Source organism: Hemitrygon akajei, chromosome 10, assembly GCF_048418815.1.
Source record: "Hemitrygon akajei chromosome 10, sHemAka1.3, whole genome shotgun sequence".
In the NCBI taxonomy this organism is placed as follows: Eukaryota; Metazoa; Chordata; class Chondrichthyes; order Myliobatiformes; family Dasyatidae; genus Hemitrygon; species Hemitrygon akajei.
In genome coordinates, this window is record NC_133133.1 from 146,736,380 (window position 1) to 146,752,344 (window position 15,965).

A 15,965-nucleotide genomic window follows, 5' to 3' on the forward strand; every position below is an offset into this window, starting at 1 on the left:
AAAGGATTATAGATTAGTTTAGTAAGTTTGGTTTTAAGTAATTTTATCTGCAGAAAACCCATATAAATCTGTGAGCTAGGAGGACTACATTCTTTCTGGTAACAGCTTCACCTTATAGAAGTTTAATTTCACTGAAGCCATAACTGAACTCATTATGCTTTACGATTCAGCCCATGGAAATTTTTCCTCCAAAAGTACCAAACTCTGCACAGACACAGTTTCCCTCATGTATTGCCCCCCCTTTTTGCATATTTTATGGCCTAGGATTAGGATTAAGTTAAGCCCTGTCATTATGTGATAGCACCTAAACGCACAGAAACTGCAATGCATACATAAAGTCAAAACATAATGTAAGAGATAATATTGAAATATGAAGCACAGTTGTTGAATTCTTGAAGCCACAGAAGTATTAGCTTCAGGATGCAACTGAGCAAAGCTGAATAATGTAGGATGCAAAGTTAGATGGCTGATATAGAGTTTTGCTAGAATTGTTTTGTAAGAAACTGGTGAGGAGTTAAGTATCAGTTTAATTGTATCTAAGAGTCAGATACCTATTAGTTTCTATTACCCAGAAAAAATGGCTGCTGTGCCCAGGATCAACCAGCTCAGCTGAGCTCAGTTTGTTCTACTCACACACCCGATCTTATGGTCCAATTTAACTTGACATACAAGAGCAATTTTAAGGAGATGTTACATTGTTGAAGGCCTTGTCACTTACATCAGATGTTTCCCCTGTTGCCACTTCAGGGGCTCAAGGTAACATTAAAATCTCAAGCCACACTTGAAGAAGAGAAGAGAGCTCCCCTTGTTTCCAAAAAAGAATGTTTCTTCATTTAACAGCATTAAAAATAAATAAATGCAGCATTATATTTCATTGTGGGTGTGATATTTTGTGCTACACTTCATTACAGGTGACCTTGAAATGTTTGAGAGCAGTGAAAATGGAAACTTATATATGGAAAACTATACACTGTATACTTTTATTCCTCATTCATTCATTCTTGAAATTAATGCATACATGTTAAATGTCCTGAAGAAGGGTTCTCAGCCTGAAATGTTGACAATCTATTCATTCATTTATTCATTTCCATAGATGTTGCCTGACTTGCTAAGTTCCTTCAGCATTTGTGCATGTTGCTTCGGATTCCCAGCATCTGCAGACTTTCTTGCGTTCATGTTAAATGGTGCCTGCTTCTGGGATCCAAAATGTAAATTGTTTGATATATGAAAATATTTCAAACCGATTGGATTTGCAAACAATAGTGAAGGCACTTGTTACAAATGCAAGCAAAAGGAAATTAAGTACCTCTGTCACTAAAATATGAGCACTGGCCAATTGCTCTGTACGGTCTCAGGTTTGTCAGCTGATCAGCAGTAAGTAGAGCAGTAGCTCTCAAGTTACTATCTATAACACAGCAGCAGCAGAGGAACTGCACAGTGGTTCTAACATCAGAGCTGGGTATGTGCCATAGGATTCATTACACCACAGCTAGCACCTTAAACTGTGGTAACACCAAACAGCAACCAGAGCATTTAGAATGACTTGAGAAACTGAGACATCAAGGTGCCATGTAAGTGCATTAAAAAAGTTTTGTTGAAATTTGAATGGTTCAGAGACTAAACACTGTAACAGGGTCTGTGCCTCTTCGTATTTTATACAGAATTCCTAAAGTGGAAGCATTCTTGCCTTGCACCATTAAATTAAATTTGTTGATTAAGCATGAAGATGTAATGCAGGAATGAGTGACAAGATTTAACTATTTCTTGCTAGAAGTCTTTTTTTTTTGTTTTCCACTAGGTTCTGCATGTTTGAGATATTTCTGTGGAAATGATACTGTCTTTTGATGTTACATGCTTCTGTCATTTCACTTGTTTTTAAAAAATCTGTAAATATATTTCTCCCACAAAGAGATGTGTATTATATATTGCTTCCTTAGAGTCTCTGTACATTATCTATGTACTCATGACTTTCTTTATTGCATTTATATAGTATGTATTTTTGGCATCCAAAATGTAAATAGTTAGATATATAAAATTAATTTGAACAAATTGGACTGAGAAAGAATGGTGAAGGTGCTCATTTAAAAAATAAGCAAAATGAATACAAGTATTCTATTCCTTCTACTTTCTTAACTCTTTGCACACACGAATCTGGTTTATTATCACTGGATTATGCAGTGCTGTCAAAAAACAATAAATGTCATAACATATGGAAGTGATAATAAACCTGATTCTGATTCTGACATGAAGCAGAAATTCTATTGACAAATATATAAGCATCCAGAGATTTAGGTAAATTATGATAAAAACCAAACAAATTTGCTTCTATGATAAATCTATCCTTTATTCATTTATTCACAGCATTTTATTTCATCTTAACAGTCAGTTCTGCTCAAGTCATAAATTGATATTCTGGGCCCATATTTGTTTGCAGTATATCCACTTGTTTGCTAATCCATCTATACCTACAGGGTCCTCTGTATCGCTTGTATTACTGTTTGTCACTCAGTCTATTTTTATCTAACCACTTGTTCATTTACTTACCTGTCCAGATAGTCTGTCAGGTATCTATATCTGCCTATAGCTAAACATTTGTCAGTCTGTCCATATCTGTTACATTTATTGAGCGTAGAATGATGCAGCACAGGAACAGGCCCTTTAGCCCACAATGTTTATGTCAACTATGATGCCAATCCAAATTATTTTTTACTTCCTGCTTATGGTCTGTATTCCCAAATTCCCTGCCTGGGTTTGTGCTTGTCTAAACTTTGTTGAATTTCTTCTGCCGCTTACCTTTCCAGTCCAGATGAAGGCTCTTGGCCTGAAACTTCAATTGTTTATTCCTATCCATAGATGCTGTCTGACTTGCTGAGTTCCTCCAGGATCTTGTGTGTGTTGCTCAAGATTTCCAGCATCTGCAGAACCTCTTGTGTTTATTTTATTTTATTTGCTTCCACCAGTACCTCTGGCTGTACATTCCAGTTAACTACAACTCCCTGCATAACCCCCCTATCAACTTCAAGATTTGCCCCCATAGTATTTGACATTTCCACCCAGGGAAAAAAGTTTCTACGTACCCTTTCATAATTTATATACTTCTATCAAGTTGCCCACAACCTCCAACATTCCAGAGAAAACAATCCTAGTTCATCTAATCTCTCTTTACAGCTAATACTCTAATCCAGACAATATCCCGGTGAACCTCTTCTGCACTCTGTTCAAAGCCTCCACATTCTTCCTATACAATGTTCATAACTACACATAATACTCCATGTGAAGTCAAACCAAAGATGTCTACAACTGCAACATGACTTATTGGCTTTTATACTCAACATCATGACCAGTGAAGGTAAATATGCTGTTTTTTACCACACAATCTACATGGTCATTTTCAAGGAGTGGCCACATAAGTAGATAGTGTGGTAGTTTCCCTAAGGGTGTTACTGTTTACTGTATGATTTCCTGCGGCATTTTACCTTCCAAAGTGCATTGCCTCACACTTGTCCTAATTAAATTCCATCTGCTATTTCTATGCCTACATTTCCAGCTGGTCTATATCCTGCTGAATCCATCGACAAACTTCCTCACTATCCACAACTCAACCAATTTTAGTGTAGTCTACAAACTTGCTATCAGCCCATTCTGAATTTCATCCAGTTCACTTATATGTGTCACAAACAACAGAGATCCACTGGCCGCAGACCTCAGCCAGAATAATGCCAAACCACCACTACTTTCTGTTAACTATGGCTAAGGCAACTTTGAATCCAATCTAACAAACCTCTATGTGCCCTTATCTTCTGAGTCAGCCTATTATGAAGACTCTATTAAAGTCCATGTATACAAAACTATTACCCTGCCCTCATCAATCACCTTCATAAAAATTCATTCAAGTTTTCAAGGCATGTCCTCCTTCACATAAAGCCATATTGACTATCTCTAATAAATCTCTGCTTTTCCAGATGTGAGTAGATGTGAGAGGTCAATACTCCCCAATGCCATTAGGCTTTACAATTCAACCGCCAAGAGTAAGATATGTTAAAGTGCCGGGGTTGATTGTATTTAATGTATCTAAGTAAACTACTTAAGAACTTTTTAAAAGCTATTATTAATGCTTTTTGAGAGAGTGATTTAGATGCATATCATATTTTTACTGAGTAATTTATGTAATTAGTTTTGCTAAAACAAGTGTATGGGACATTGGAAAAAATGTTGAATTTCCCCATGGGGATGAATAAAGTATCTATCTATCTATCTATCTTATCCCTAAGAATATTCTTCAATAATTTGCCTACCACTGATGTAAGGCTCACCAACCAATAATTTCCAGGTTTGTTCCTATTGACTTTCTTAAACAGAAGAAAAACACTGGATATTCTTCAGTCCTCTGGGATCTTGCCTGTAGCAAAGGAGTCACAAAGCTCTCCGTCAAGCTTCCAGCAATCTTCTCTCTTGCCTCTCTCAATAACCTTGGGAATTATCTGCCTTAAAGTTCTTCAAGAGACCCAACATCTCCACTTTCTTAATATCAACATACCCTAGAATATTGGCATAACTCTCGTTGATCTCACTATCCTCCATGTTCTTTTCTTTGTTAATTACCAATACTACATATTCATTTAAGTAACTTGCTCCAGGCACAGGAATCTCTCAAAATATTTCCTTATACCTTTGCTTCTTTTCTGTAATTACTATTTTAGTTACTGTCATTGTTTACTCTATCTAGCTGCATTTATGTCTACCATTAATGCTCCTGCCAAATTACCCCTATCTTTAGCTGTATCAATGCCAATTAGCATTTAAGTTTATGTCTACCCTTTGAGCTCTGACCACTGATTGCAGTTATCTCTAAGTTCTCCATCTATCTGTTCATTTCTATCTGTCTGCAGAATCTAATTGGTTGGATCCTTTAGATGAAAGTTTGATGATGGATTGTCTCATAATTTGTAGTTACAGTGATAACTAATCTATAACAAATATTTTAAATAATTTATGACAGAGAAGAAGTAAATGCATGTTGTATGAACATGTTTTAATGAGAATTGGTAGACAATCCATATTCCAGTAATATGTGAGATTAAGGCAGGGAGAGCTACTTCTGTAATTTCTCATTTTGAATGGAAGCACAAAACACCCTTCTGGGGTAAATACATAATTTAGTTTAAATTGTGGCTACATGACAATATACAGTATTTGCATTTATTCTGTTAAATACACTTCAAAATTAAACTACTGTATATATCAGGAATCTTTCAAATTCACCATGAATATAGAGTGGGAGGACTAATGGCTGCGTTAATGAGTATCTTAGCGAGTACTGATGAACAGAAGAACCCTGAAGTCTGTAGATCTTTGGAAGTGGCAATGCAGGCAGATAACATAGTTATTTAGGAAGGTTTAGGGGATACTCGCCTTCTTTAGTGCTGGCACTAAATACTGTACAGAGTACGGAGTTTTTGTTCCAACTATATAGAAAGTTGTTCAGATCTCAGCTGAAGTACTGTGTGTAATTCTCACAGTTGAAAGTCAAAGTCGAATTTATTGTTACATGCACAAGTGCCATAAAAATCTTAATTGCTGCGACATCATAGGTACAGCATCATATAAGCAACATTCACAAGAAAAAAATAAACATAAATTATACACATTTTTGACAAGAAAGCGCAGTAAGTACAAAAAAAATCTGTCCATTTTAGTGCAAAGTGATCACGATGGACATAGTGTTGCTAAACTGCAGTGATCAGAGATGTGCCAGTTGGTTCAAGAACAGAATGGTTAAAGGGAAGTAGTTGTTCTTGACCCCGGTGGTGAGAAACTTCAGGCTTTTATACCGCCTGCCAATTGGAAGCTGCAAGAATATGCATGGCTCGGTTGGTAGGAATCTTTGATGATAGGCGTTGCCTTCTTGAGGCAACTCATCCTGTAAGTATATCCGATGATGAGGAGCGATGTCCCTATGATGTACTAGGCAGAGTCCACTACTCTGGGGCTTCTTGTAATCCTGCACCTTTGAATTTCTGTATCAGACCTTGATGCAATCATTCAAATTAATTTCAACAATATATCTTAGAAGTTTAGTGGAATGTTCAATGACAAGCTGAACCTCTTTAACCTCCCAAGAAAGTAAAGATTCTGGTGTGTCTTCCTTGAGATTGCATCCATGTGCTAGGCCCAGACAGGTCATCTGATATGTTAATGCCCAGGAATTTAAAGCTGCTGACTCTTTCCATTGTCAAACCTCCAAAGTACACCGGCAGATTTTCACCCTCCTTTCCTTTCGTGAAGTCAGATTTCTGTTGCAGCACCACCCAACCAGGTGACTAACCTCGCTTCAATAAATTGATTCATCACTGGCTGTGATTTGTCCAACGATGGTATCATCTGTGAATTTGTGTAAGACATTGTAGCTGTGCTTAGCCCACAATCATGTATGTATAAAGAGTAGAGCAGCAGGTTAAGCATTCAACCTTGAGTGACACCCGTGTTGATGGACAGTGAGAAAATGGTGTTACCAATCCTCACTGACAGAGGTCTGCCAATGAGAAATGGTCCCAGAACACATCCCACTCGGTCGAGAAAGCTCAGCAAAGTCTCTACTTTCTGAGGAGGCTGACAAGAGCTGGACTTTGCATATCTATACTCATCCGATGCATCCTGACACTCTATAGAGAGCATCCTGAGAAGCTGCATCACTGCTTGGTATGGAAACTGTACTGGAAGGCTCTACAACAGGTAGTCAAACCTCCCCAATGCATCATTGGAACCAGCCTACCAGTATGTATGTATCAAGGACATACATACAAACAGGTGCCAGAAAAGAGTCATGAAGGATCCCACACATCCCGCTCCCATCAGGGAGGAGGCTACATAGCATCCACACCATGACCACCAGACTCAAAAACAAGAGAAAATCTGCAGATGCTGGAAATCCACGCAACAAACTGAAGGAACTCAGCAGGATAGGTACCATCTATGGAAAAGAGTACACTGGACATTTCAGGCCAAAACTCTTCAGAAGGACTGAAGAAAAAGAGATGAGGAGTCAGAGTTAGAAGCTGGGGTGAAAGGAGGAAAAACACAATGTGATAGGTGAAACTGGGAGGGGGGAGTAAAGAGTTGGGAAGTTGATTGGTGAAAGAGATATAGGGCTGGAGAAGGGAGAATCTCATAGGAGATGGCAGAAGGCCATGAAGAAATAAAAGGGGGAGGAGCACCAGAGGGAGGTGATGAGCAGATAAAGAGATAAGGTGAAAGAGGAATGGGGAATAGAGAAGGTGTGGAGGACATTATTGGAAGTTCAAGAAATTGATGTTCTCCAGGTTGGAGGCTACCCAGATGGAATATAAGTTGTTGCTCTTCCAACTTGACTCAAGAACAGTTTCTCTCCCGAAGCAGGAAGACTGATCAGCACCTCCACCAACTAACTCCTACACTATTTTATTATTTCCTGTCATCACTTTATAGACATACAATCAATCTATGTATATAAACCACCTTATGTATTTATATTCATTGTGTGTTTGTGTAGTATTATTATTGTGTTCTTTATCCTTTGTGTTTTTTTGTGCTGCATCGGATCAGAGTAGACATTATTATGTTTATCTTTGCACTTGTTCACTGGAAATAACATTAAACAATCTTGAATATTAAACAATTTTGAATTATGGTTGATGTAAGCACAACCAGGCAGTAGTCATTGAAGCAGATCACTGCTCTCTTCTTGGAGATGCCTTTATGAAGCAGGTGGAAACCTCAGACAGCAGAAGTGATAAGCTGAATATACTCATGAATACTCCACCCAGTTTGTCCTTACAGATCTTTTAGCAATCAACCAAATAAGCTACCTGGATCAGATGCCATTGTGTGATTCATCCTCTCAAAGGATGTCTGGACATCAGCCTCAGATAAATAGATTGCAGGGTCATCTGGAGAAGTGGGGGATTGTCTTGGTGTGTCATAGTTTACCCTATCAAAGCATGCATCAAAGGCATTGAGCTCATCTGGGAGCAATGGGACATTGCCATTTTTGTTAATTAACCTTGCCCTGTAGGAAGTAATATTATGCAAGCATTGCCATGGCTATCGAGCATTCATTTGTGATTCCAGCTTAATTCAAGTAGCCTCATTGCACTTGCAATGTCTTTCCACAGGCTTGACCTGGATTTCCTATATAACTCTGAATTGCCAGCTCTAAACACCACAGATCGAGCCCTCAGCAGGTTACAAATCTCCTAGTTCATCTAGGGCTCCTGACTAAGGAAGACTCAAAATATTTTTGTGGGTTCACATTAGTCCACATGTGTCCTTATAAAGTCGGTGACAACTGCAGTGTTTTCATTTAGATCTACTGAGGAATTCTTCAATGTGGGGTAACCCACTGACTTGTTGCAATCCCAAATTTGGTTCTTTGTAGTCCTCTTCACTGGTGCTATGTTCTTCAATTTCTGTCTGTCCTCTGGTTGAATTTATCAAAGTGCAGGCAAGGGATGGAGTGGTAGGTGTTCTTTATGGTGGTATAATGACGGTCCAGTGTTTTGAGTTCTTGGAGATTGCAGGTGATGTGTTGATAGTAGTTAGGAGATACAAACTGGTCTGTTTAAAGTCTCTTGCCACAATGTGACAGGTGTAGGGGTACGCCACTTTGGTCTTGTTGATTAGAGCACTTTGTTCCTCAAATAATAGTTTGATGTCTGCCTGAGGCAAGGTGTAGTCTGCAGTCAGAATAACAATGGTGAACTCTCATGGTAGGTAGAACGGTCAGCTCTTCACTGGCAGATGTTCAGGGGAGCAGGGACAAGACTACCACATCTGTGCATCATGATGAGTTTGCCATAAAGCAGCTGACAGCAATACTGATCACCAAGGTACAGCAGGAATGTGATAGCACTGGAGAGAGTGCAGAGATTCACCAGAATATTGCATGGGTTGGAGCAGTTCAGCTATGAGGAGAGACTGGTGAAGCTAGGTCTGTAATCCCTCATGCAGAAGACTAAGAGGGCACATGACTGAGGTATATACAATTACAAGGGGCATAAATAGAGTAAGCTGCAAAGAGCTTTTTCCCACATCAGAGGTGGATAAAATTAGATGATATGGACTTTGGTAAGGGGACGTTCTTCACCTAGAGAATGTTAAGTACCTGAGAGAGCAGTAGAAGCTGAGTCACTGACAGTATTTAACAAATTCTTGGGAAGCACTTCAATTGTTTTAGGAATAGAGGACTGCTGGATGATGGGATTAATTCAGAAGGGTGCCGAGTCACCAGTGTATGTTGGGCTGAATGGCCTGTTTCTGTGCTCGACATCTCTCTTGTCATAGTATGACCTCTCTGAAGCCACTATTTGGCAGCATATCTGTGCAAAAGGAAATTACACTCATTTCTCTCCTCTTCATGTTAATTATCTCAAAGCAATGAATCTGATTACTAGATCTCCTGTGAGCAATAATGGTTTCCCCACTCTACTCCACCAAAACCTTTCATGCCTGAAATCACCCGTGCAGCTTCCTTACTCAAAGGAGACCAATTCTAGGCTTTCAAGTCTTTCCACTTAAGCAAAATTCCCTATCATCATTACCTTTCCAGTAAACGTTTCTGCATTCTCTGTAGACCTTAATATCCTTTCTATAATGTGCTAATCAGGTTGGACAGATTTCTGTACCTGAGTCTTACAACATGAATTGAGGCTTTAGCATAACTTCCATGCTTTTGTACTATAAGCCTCCATTTATGACACTGATTCTTGAACTTTAGAAGCCTTTATCAATCTCTTGCTCACTATGTAAATGAATCCATAGGCCAGATTGACTGGAAGTAAAAGAATGGATCTTGCACTGTTGATTAGACCAACAGTTCTGGTTGCTGCACTTTAGTGCAATTGCACTGGAGAGGATGCAGAGCAGAAATATCGGATGTTGTCTGGATTGGAGTGTTTCAGTTAAAACAAAAGACTGAATAGCTGAATTTATTTCCCCTGGAGCAGGGAAGCTAAAGGGTGACATGACAGGGACATGTAAAATTATGAGAGGGATAGTTAAGCAGATAGAAAAATTATCTTTTTTCTATGGATGTACATATCTCCCTGGGGCATAAGATTTAAGGTGAGAATTCGAAGGTTTAGAGAGGATCACGGACCAGGGGCTATTTTTCCACACAGAGGGTGAATGGAATCTGGAATGTGCAGTTATAAGATGTGGTAAAGTCAGAGACTCTTGTGGTGCATAAGACTCTTAAGAAGCATCAAGACTAATATTTGAATTGTCAAGGCATAGAAGACTGTGGACTTAATATATAGTATTGATGCAGATAGTACCTGATGGGCCAAAGGGCCTGTTTCTGTGTTGTACAACTCTGTGACTCTATGATTCTGTGATAGGTGTGAAGGCTGCTTTGAGAGTAACTAAAGTGCATTTTGCTAATGGCGCATCATGCAGCCATTATGCACTGCTGCTGGAGGGATCAAATGGCCAGAGTGCTGAACTTGGTACTGAAGAACCTGCTACTTAGCTCAAGATGGTATCAAGTTTGCTGAGTGCTGTTTGATCCAAGCGTGTGTTCCATGGCACTCCTAATCTGTGCCTTGCATTGATGGAAAGGTTTTGTGGTGATAGGAGCTGTGTCACTTATGGCAGGATACAAAGCCTCTGAACTGCTCCTGAAGCCACAGTTGTCATCAATCATCACTGACTGCCAGGATATTGATGGTGGGCACAGATCAATGGTATATCAAAGGAATATGAAGGGTGGGTGGTTAAGAGTTCTTCTTGTTGGAGGTGGTCATTGTTGTCATATGGCTGGGATGGTTTATCTCAAACAAACACAAATACATTCCTTCATGCAACGTGCGACTACAACCATTGAAGAGTTTTCCTTTTTATCTCCATTGACTTCAGTTTTTAGCAGGGCTCCTCAATGACAAACTCAAATGCTACCTTTATGTCACTCTCATCTCACCTATGGAATTCACCTTTTTGGTCAATATTTTTGACAAAATATATTGGAATCTGTGTATGGTTACCCAGCAATAATTTTTCCTTCGGTCCTTACCCTCAATAATTTTTCCTTCAGCTCCAGCTACTTTCTCCAGACTCAAGGGGTAGCCGGGGACAGTCTCAAGGACTCCAACTATGCCTGTCTTTTCATTGGCTACATGGAACAGTCAATGTTCCAAGCCTTCCCTGGTAACTCTTCCTCCTCTACATTGATGACTGCATTGGTGCTGCTTCATGTTCCCAAGCTAAGCTTGTCAACTTCATCAACTTTGTCTCCAAATTCCACCCTGCCCTTAAATTCACTTGGTCTATTTCTGACACCTCCCTCCCATTTCCCAATCTCTCTGGAGACAAAATGTTGACTGGTATCTTTTATAACCCTTATGATTCTGATGGTTGTCTTAAGTATACCTCTTCCCATCCTGTCTCCTGTAAAAATGCTTTTCCTTTTTCTCAGTTCCTTCGACTCCGTCGTATCTATTCCCAGGGCGTAGCTTTCCTTTCCAGGACATCAGGAGGGTTTCCCTTCTTTCACTGGTGATGCTGCCCTCACCTGTATCTCTTCCATTTCCTCAGCATCCACACTCAGCCCATCTCCCCGTTGCATTAACCATAAGACTTCCTCTCGTCCTTACCTACCAGCCCATGAGTGTCCACATTCAATACATCATTCTCCATAACTTTCACCATCTCCAAAGGGATTCTACCACCAAACACATCTTTACCTCCCCTATCTTTCCACTTCCCACAAGGATTTTTCCCTCCATGATTCCCTTGTCCATTCATCCCTCCCCATTAATCTCCCTCCCGCCACTTAACCCTGCAAGCAGCCAAAGTGCTACACCTGCCCATTCACCTCCTCCCTCACCCCCAATCAGGACCCCAAACAGTCCTTCCAGATGAGGCAAAACTTCATCTGCCGGGGTCCTCTACTGGGTCTGGCACTCCCGATTTGGTCTCCTCTGCAAATGTGAGACCTGTCGTAAATTGGGGGATCACTTTGTAGAGCACCTATGCTCCATCCACCAAAAGTGGAATTTCCCGAGGACCAATCATTTTAATTCTGACCCCCATTCCCGTTCCAACATATTGGTCCATGGCGACCTCTTGCGCTATAATGAGGCCACCCTCAGGGTGGAGGAGCAACACCTTATATTCCGTCTGGTAGCCTCCAACCTGATGGCATGAATGTTGATTTCTACTTATGGTAAAAAAAAATGTTTACCTCCTCTTCCCCTCTTCTTCTGTTCCCCACTATGGCCTCCTACCTCTTCTCACCTGCCTATCACCTCCCCTGAGTCCACTCCTCCTTCCCTTTCTCCTGTGGTTTACTCTCCACTCCTATCAGATTCCTCTCTCCAATCATTTAATTTTTCCATCCACCTGGCTTCGACCATCACCTTCAAGCTATCCTCTTTCTCCTCCCACCACCTTTTTATTCTGGCATCTTCCCTGTTCTTCTCTAGTGCTGAAGAAGGGACTCAGTCTGAAACCTTGACTACTTTAATCATTTCTATAGATGCTGCCTGTCCTGCTGAGTTCCTCCAGCAATTTGTGTGTGTTGCTTTAGATTCTAAAAGTCCATTGGTTAGGAATACTATAACATATTAATATGTTGATGAATACAGCCCCAATTTCACTCACAATACAGCCCCAATTACCTGTTCACCATTCCAAACGTTCATCTCTTAGACCGCCAATGTACTATGTTTGCACTGTGTACTATCTATAAAAGGTAATTTTGTTACTCACCTCTTCTACTGTTACAGTATTTCCCTAACCCACAACTTCTACATATTACCAAGGAATACGAGGGTAGCAGATGCATGAGAACACTACCAATATCAGGAACTCTTTCAATTCACACAGCATCTGATTGGAGATCTATGTATCATCAACTTTTCATTGTTGTTAGCTCCGAATATTGGAGCTCACTATCCTGTGGGAGCACTTTCTCCTACAGGACTACACAGTTTCCAGAAGGAAGAGCATCAACATTTTCCCAAGAGCAGTTATGGCTAGTAAGTGTTTGGCTTGCCATCCTGTAAAAAAGCGTAAACTTAAAATAAGACACAAATTCAAAATCTCAGCCAGTTTCTTCACTGCTACAAGGTAAGTGTGAACAGACTGTATATAGGATGGATTTTCCACACAGTGTGAGCCCCCTTGCAGCACTCCTGTGATCAATCATTTCATGTATAGTGCTCGCTGCCTCCTGATGGTTCAGCATATCATAAATAGCATGCATTCAGAGATAGCGCAGATTTTCATTGTTACTTTGACTCTACACCAGAGTCTTAAGTACTGGGTAAAGGCTATAAAAATCTGACTGATTTCATTACATGACTGCTTATACGTAACAAAGATAATTTACACCTGGTTTGGAAGACCCAAGCAATTTTATCACTGAGCTGTGACCTTGGACATTACTGCAATTCCTATTCTGCAGAACACCAGACCCAAGAAAAGAACCAACAATTCTAAGAGTGAAACCAGCATATCACACAAATTATGTTAAGGATGGAGGCTGTGAGAAGTACAATTGTTATGGAGGGAAGGAAGGTCTCCTGGACAAGTGAGTATTAATTATCCTTAAAATTTACCCTGTTGCATGTATTTCTCAATGTTGGCTGCAATTATCATGAATAATGATGAGAGAGGATGAGAGAACAAAAGAAGACTCCATATGAACATAGAGGATCTATTGGACCACAAGACAAAGGTGCAGAATTAGGCCATTCAGTCCATCGAGTCTGCTCTGCCATTCCATCATGGCTGATCCCAGATCCCATTCAACCCCATACACCTGCCTTCTCACCATATCCTTTGATGCTCTGATCAATCACCAAACTATTAACTTACGCCTTAAATATACCCATGAAGTTGGCCTCCACCCCAGTCTGTGGCAGAGCATTCCACAGATTCACTATTCTCTGACTAAAAAAGAATCCTCATTACCTCTGTTCTAAAAGGTTGCCCCTCAGTTTTGAGTTTGTGCCCTCTAGTTCTGGATACCTCCACCATAGGAAATATCTGCTCTACATCCACTCTATCTAATCATTTCAATATTTGGTAGGTTTCAATGAGATCCCCCAGCATTCTTCTAAGTTCCAGTGAGTACAGGCCTAGAGCTGCCAAATGCTCCTCATATGTTAACTTCTTTATTCCCAGAATCATCCTCGTGAACCTCCTCTGGACTCTCTCCAAAGACAAAACGTCCTTTCTGAGAAATGGGGCCCAAAACTGTTGACAGTACTCCAAGTGCAGACTGACTAGTGTCTAATGAAGCCTCAGCATTATCTCCTTGCTTTTATATTCTATTCCTCTTGAAATAAATGCCAACATTACATTTGCCTTCTTTACCACAGACTCAACCTGTAAATTAACCTTCTGGGTGTCTTGCAAGAGGACTCCCAAGTTCTTCTACACCTCTGATGTTTGAACTGTCTCCCCATTTAGATAATAGTCCGTACTATTGTTCCTTTCACCAAAATGCATTATCGTACATTTCCCAACACTGTATTCCATCTGCCATATTTTTGACCATTTGTCTAAGTCCTGCTGCAATCACATTGCTTCCTGAGCATTACCTACCCCTCCAGCTATCTTAGTATCATCCTCAAACTTTGCCACAGAGCCATCAATTCTATCTACCAAATCTTTGACAAACAATGTGAAAAGTAGCAGTTCCGATACTGACCCCTGAAGAACACCACTAGTTACTGGTATCCAACCAGAAAAAGGCCCCCTTTATTCCCACTTGCTGCCTCCTGCCTGTCAGACATTCTTCTATCTAAGCCAGTATCTCTCTTGTAACACTATAGGATTTTATTTTGTTAAGCAGCCCCGTGTAGCACCTTATCAAATGCCTTCTGAAAATCCAAGTAAATGACATCCACTACCTCTCTTTTGTCTAACTTCCTTGTTTCTTCCTCGAAGAACTCTAACTGATTTGTCAGGCAAGATTTCCTGTTACTGAAACCAGGCTGACTTCGACTTATTTTATCATTAGTTTCCAAGTACCCTGAAACTTCATCCTTAATAATGGACAATTTCTTAACCACTGAATTTAGGCTAACTGGCCTATAACTTCCTTTCTTTTGCCTTCCTCCTTTCTTAAAGAGTGGAGTGACATTTGCAATCTACCAGTCTTCCAGGACCATGCCAGTATCAAGTGATTCTTGAAAGATCATGACCAATGCATTAGTCATCTTCCTGCTATACCTGTATATGCCTTATCTATAGCATTTTTTTGCTTATTTTCTGCAGATATTATTTCCCTCCTCAAACTCTCTGTTGAATGTATGAGTAACTAAACCTTAAGAGCTTATTATCTAAAACATTACATATTAAAATTTTATGAAAACATCCTTTCAACTCCCTATGTACACTTTTAGCATTAATTCTAAATTTTACTGGCTGTCCATGGATCAGTAGAAACATATTATTAACTCATAATTTTCATTATAGGTGACATCTTTTCTACATTTCTTTTCATTTTCTTTGCTCCAACGTACTCCTAAATTTTAAAGTCTAATAAAAATGATAAAAGGCAATCAAGTGGACATGGTACTGTGAAATATGTGAGACATAGAGGGTAAAAGGTTATAAAAATGTAGGACTAGTAACATTGTTCTAATCTTCTCCATAGCCATAGTCCTCTGTTATGAATATTGACAAAATTCACTGCATCATTTTTCATGACAAAACATTTAATACTTCAAGTATCATCTGTGAAGATTTTATACTTCTCCATTCATTCTCTTAGAGATGATAGATTCTTCACTGCTGACTTCCAACCCCAGGAAATAGACTTCTTCCTTTTATGTGAAAACTTTATAATTTTAAAACCTTTTAGCATGAGAAGAAATTTCTCTGAAAGAATCGAGAGAATTAAATGAAATGAGATATGGAAAATAAACGTTGAAGTACGAGGAAGGGATAGAGAGAGAGTGAATGTGAGAGTGAGTGAGTGT

General features: G+C 39.7%; 2 protein-coding genes across 10 annotated transcripts in view; one reads left to right on the forward strand and one right to left on the reverse strand.

Moving 5' to 3' along the window:
- Nucleotides 1-15,965, reverse strand: part of cacna2d4a (calcium channel, voltage-dependent, alpha 2/delta subunit 4a) — a 370,881-nt gene that overhangs the window by 134,821 nt on the left and 220,095 nt on the right. The gene's annotated exons all lie outside the window — the stretch shown is intronic.
- Nucleotides 1-15,965, forward strand: part of lrtm2a (leucine-rich repeats and transmembrane domains 2a) — a 58,936-nt gene that overhangs the window by 32,354 nt on the left and 10,617 nt on the right. For 3 of the 5 annotated variants that reach the window (XM_073059280.1, XM_073059278.1, XM_073059281.1), the window contains one exon: nucleotides 13,439-13,564. In XM_073059280.1, coding sequence (XP_072915381.1) covers nucleotides 13,501-13,564 — 64 coding nt within the window. In that variant the 5' untranslated portion in view covers nucleotides 13,439-13,500. Of the gene's footprint in view, nucleotides 1-1,410; nucleotides 1,572-13,438; nucleotides 13,565-15,965 lie in introns of those variants that run through there. The other 2 variants (XM_073059279.1, XM_073059282.1) reach the window with 2 other exon arrangements.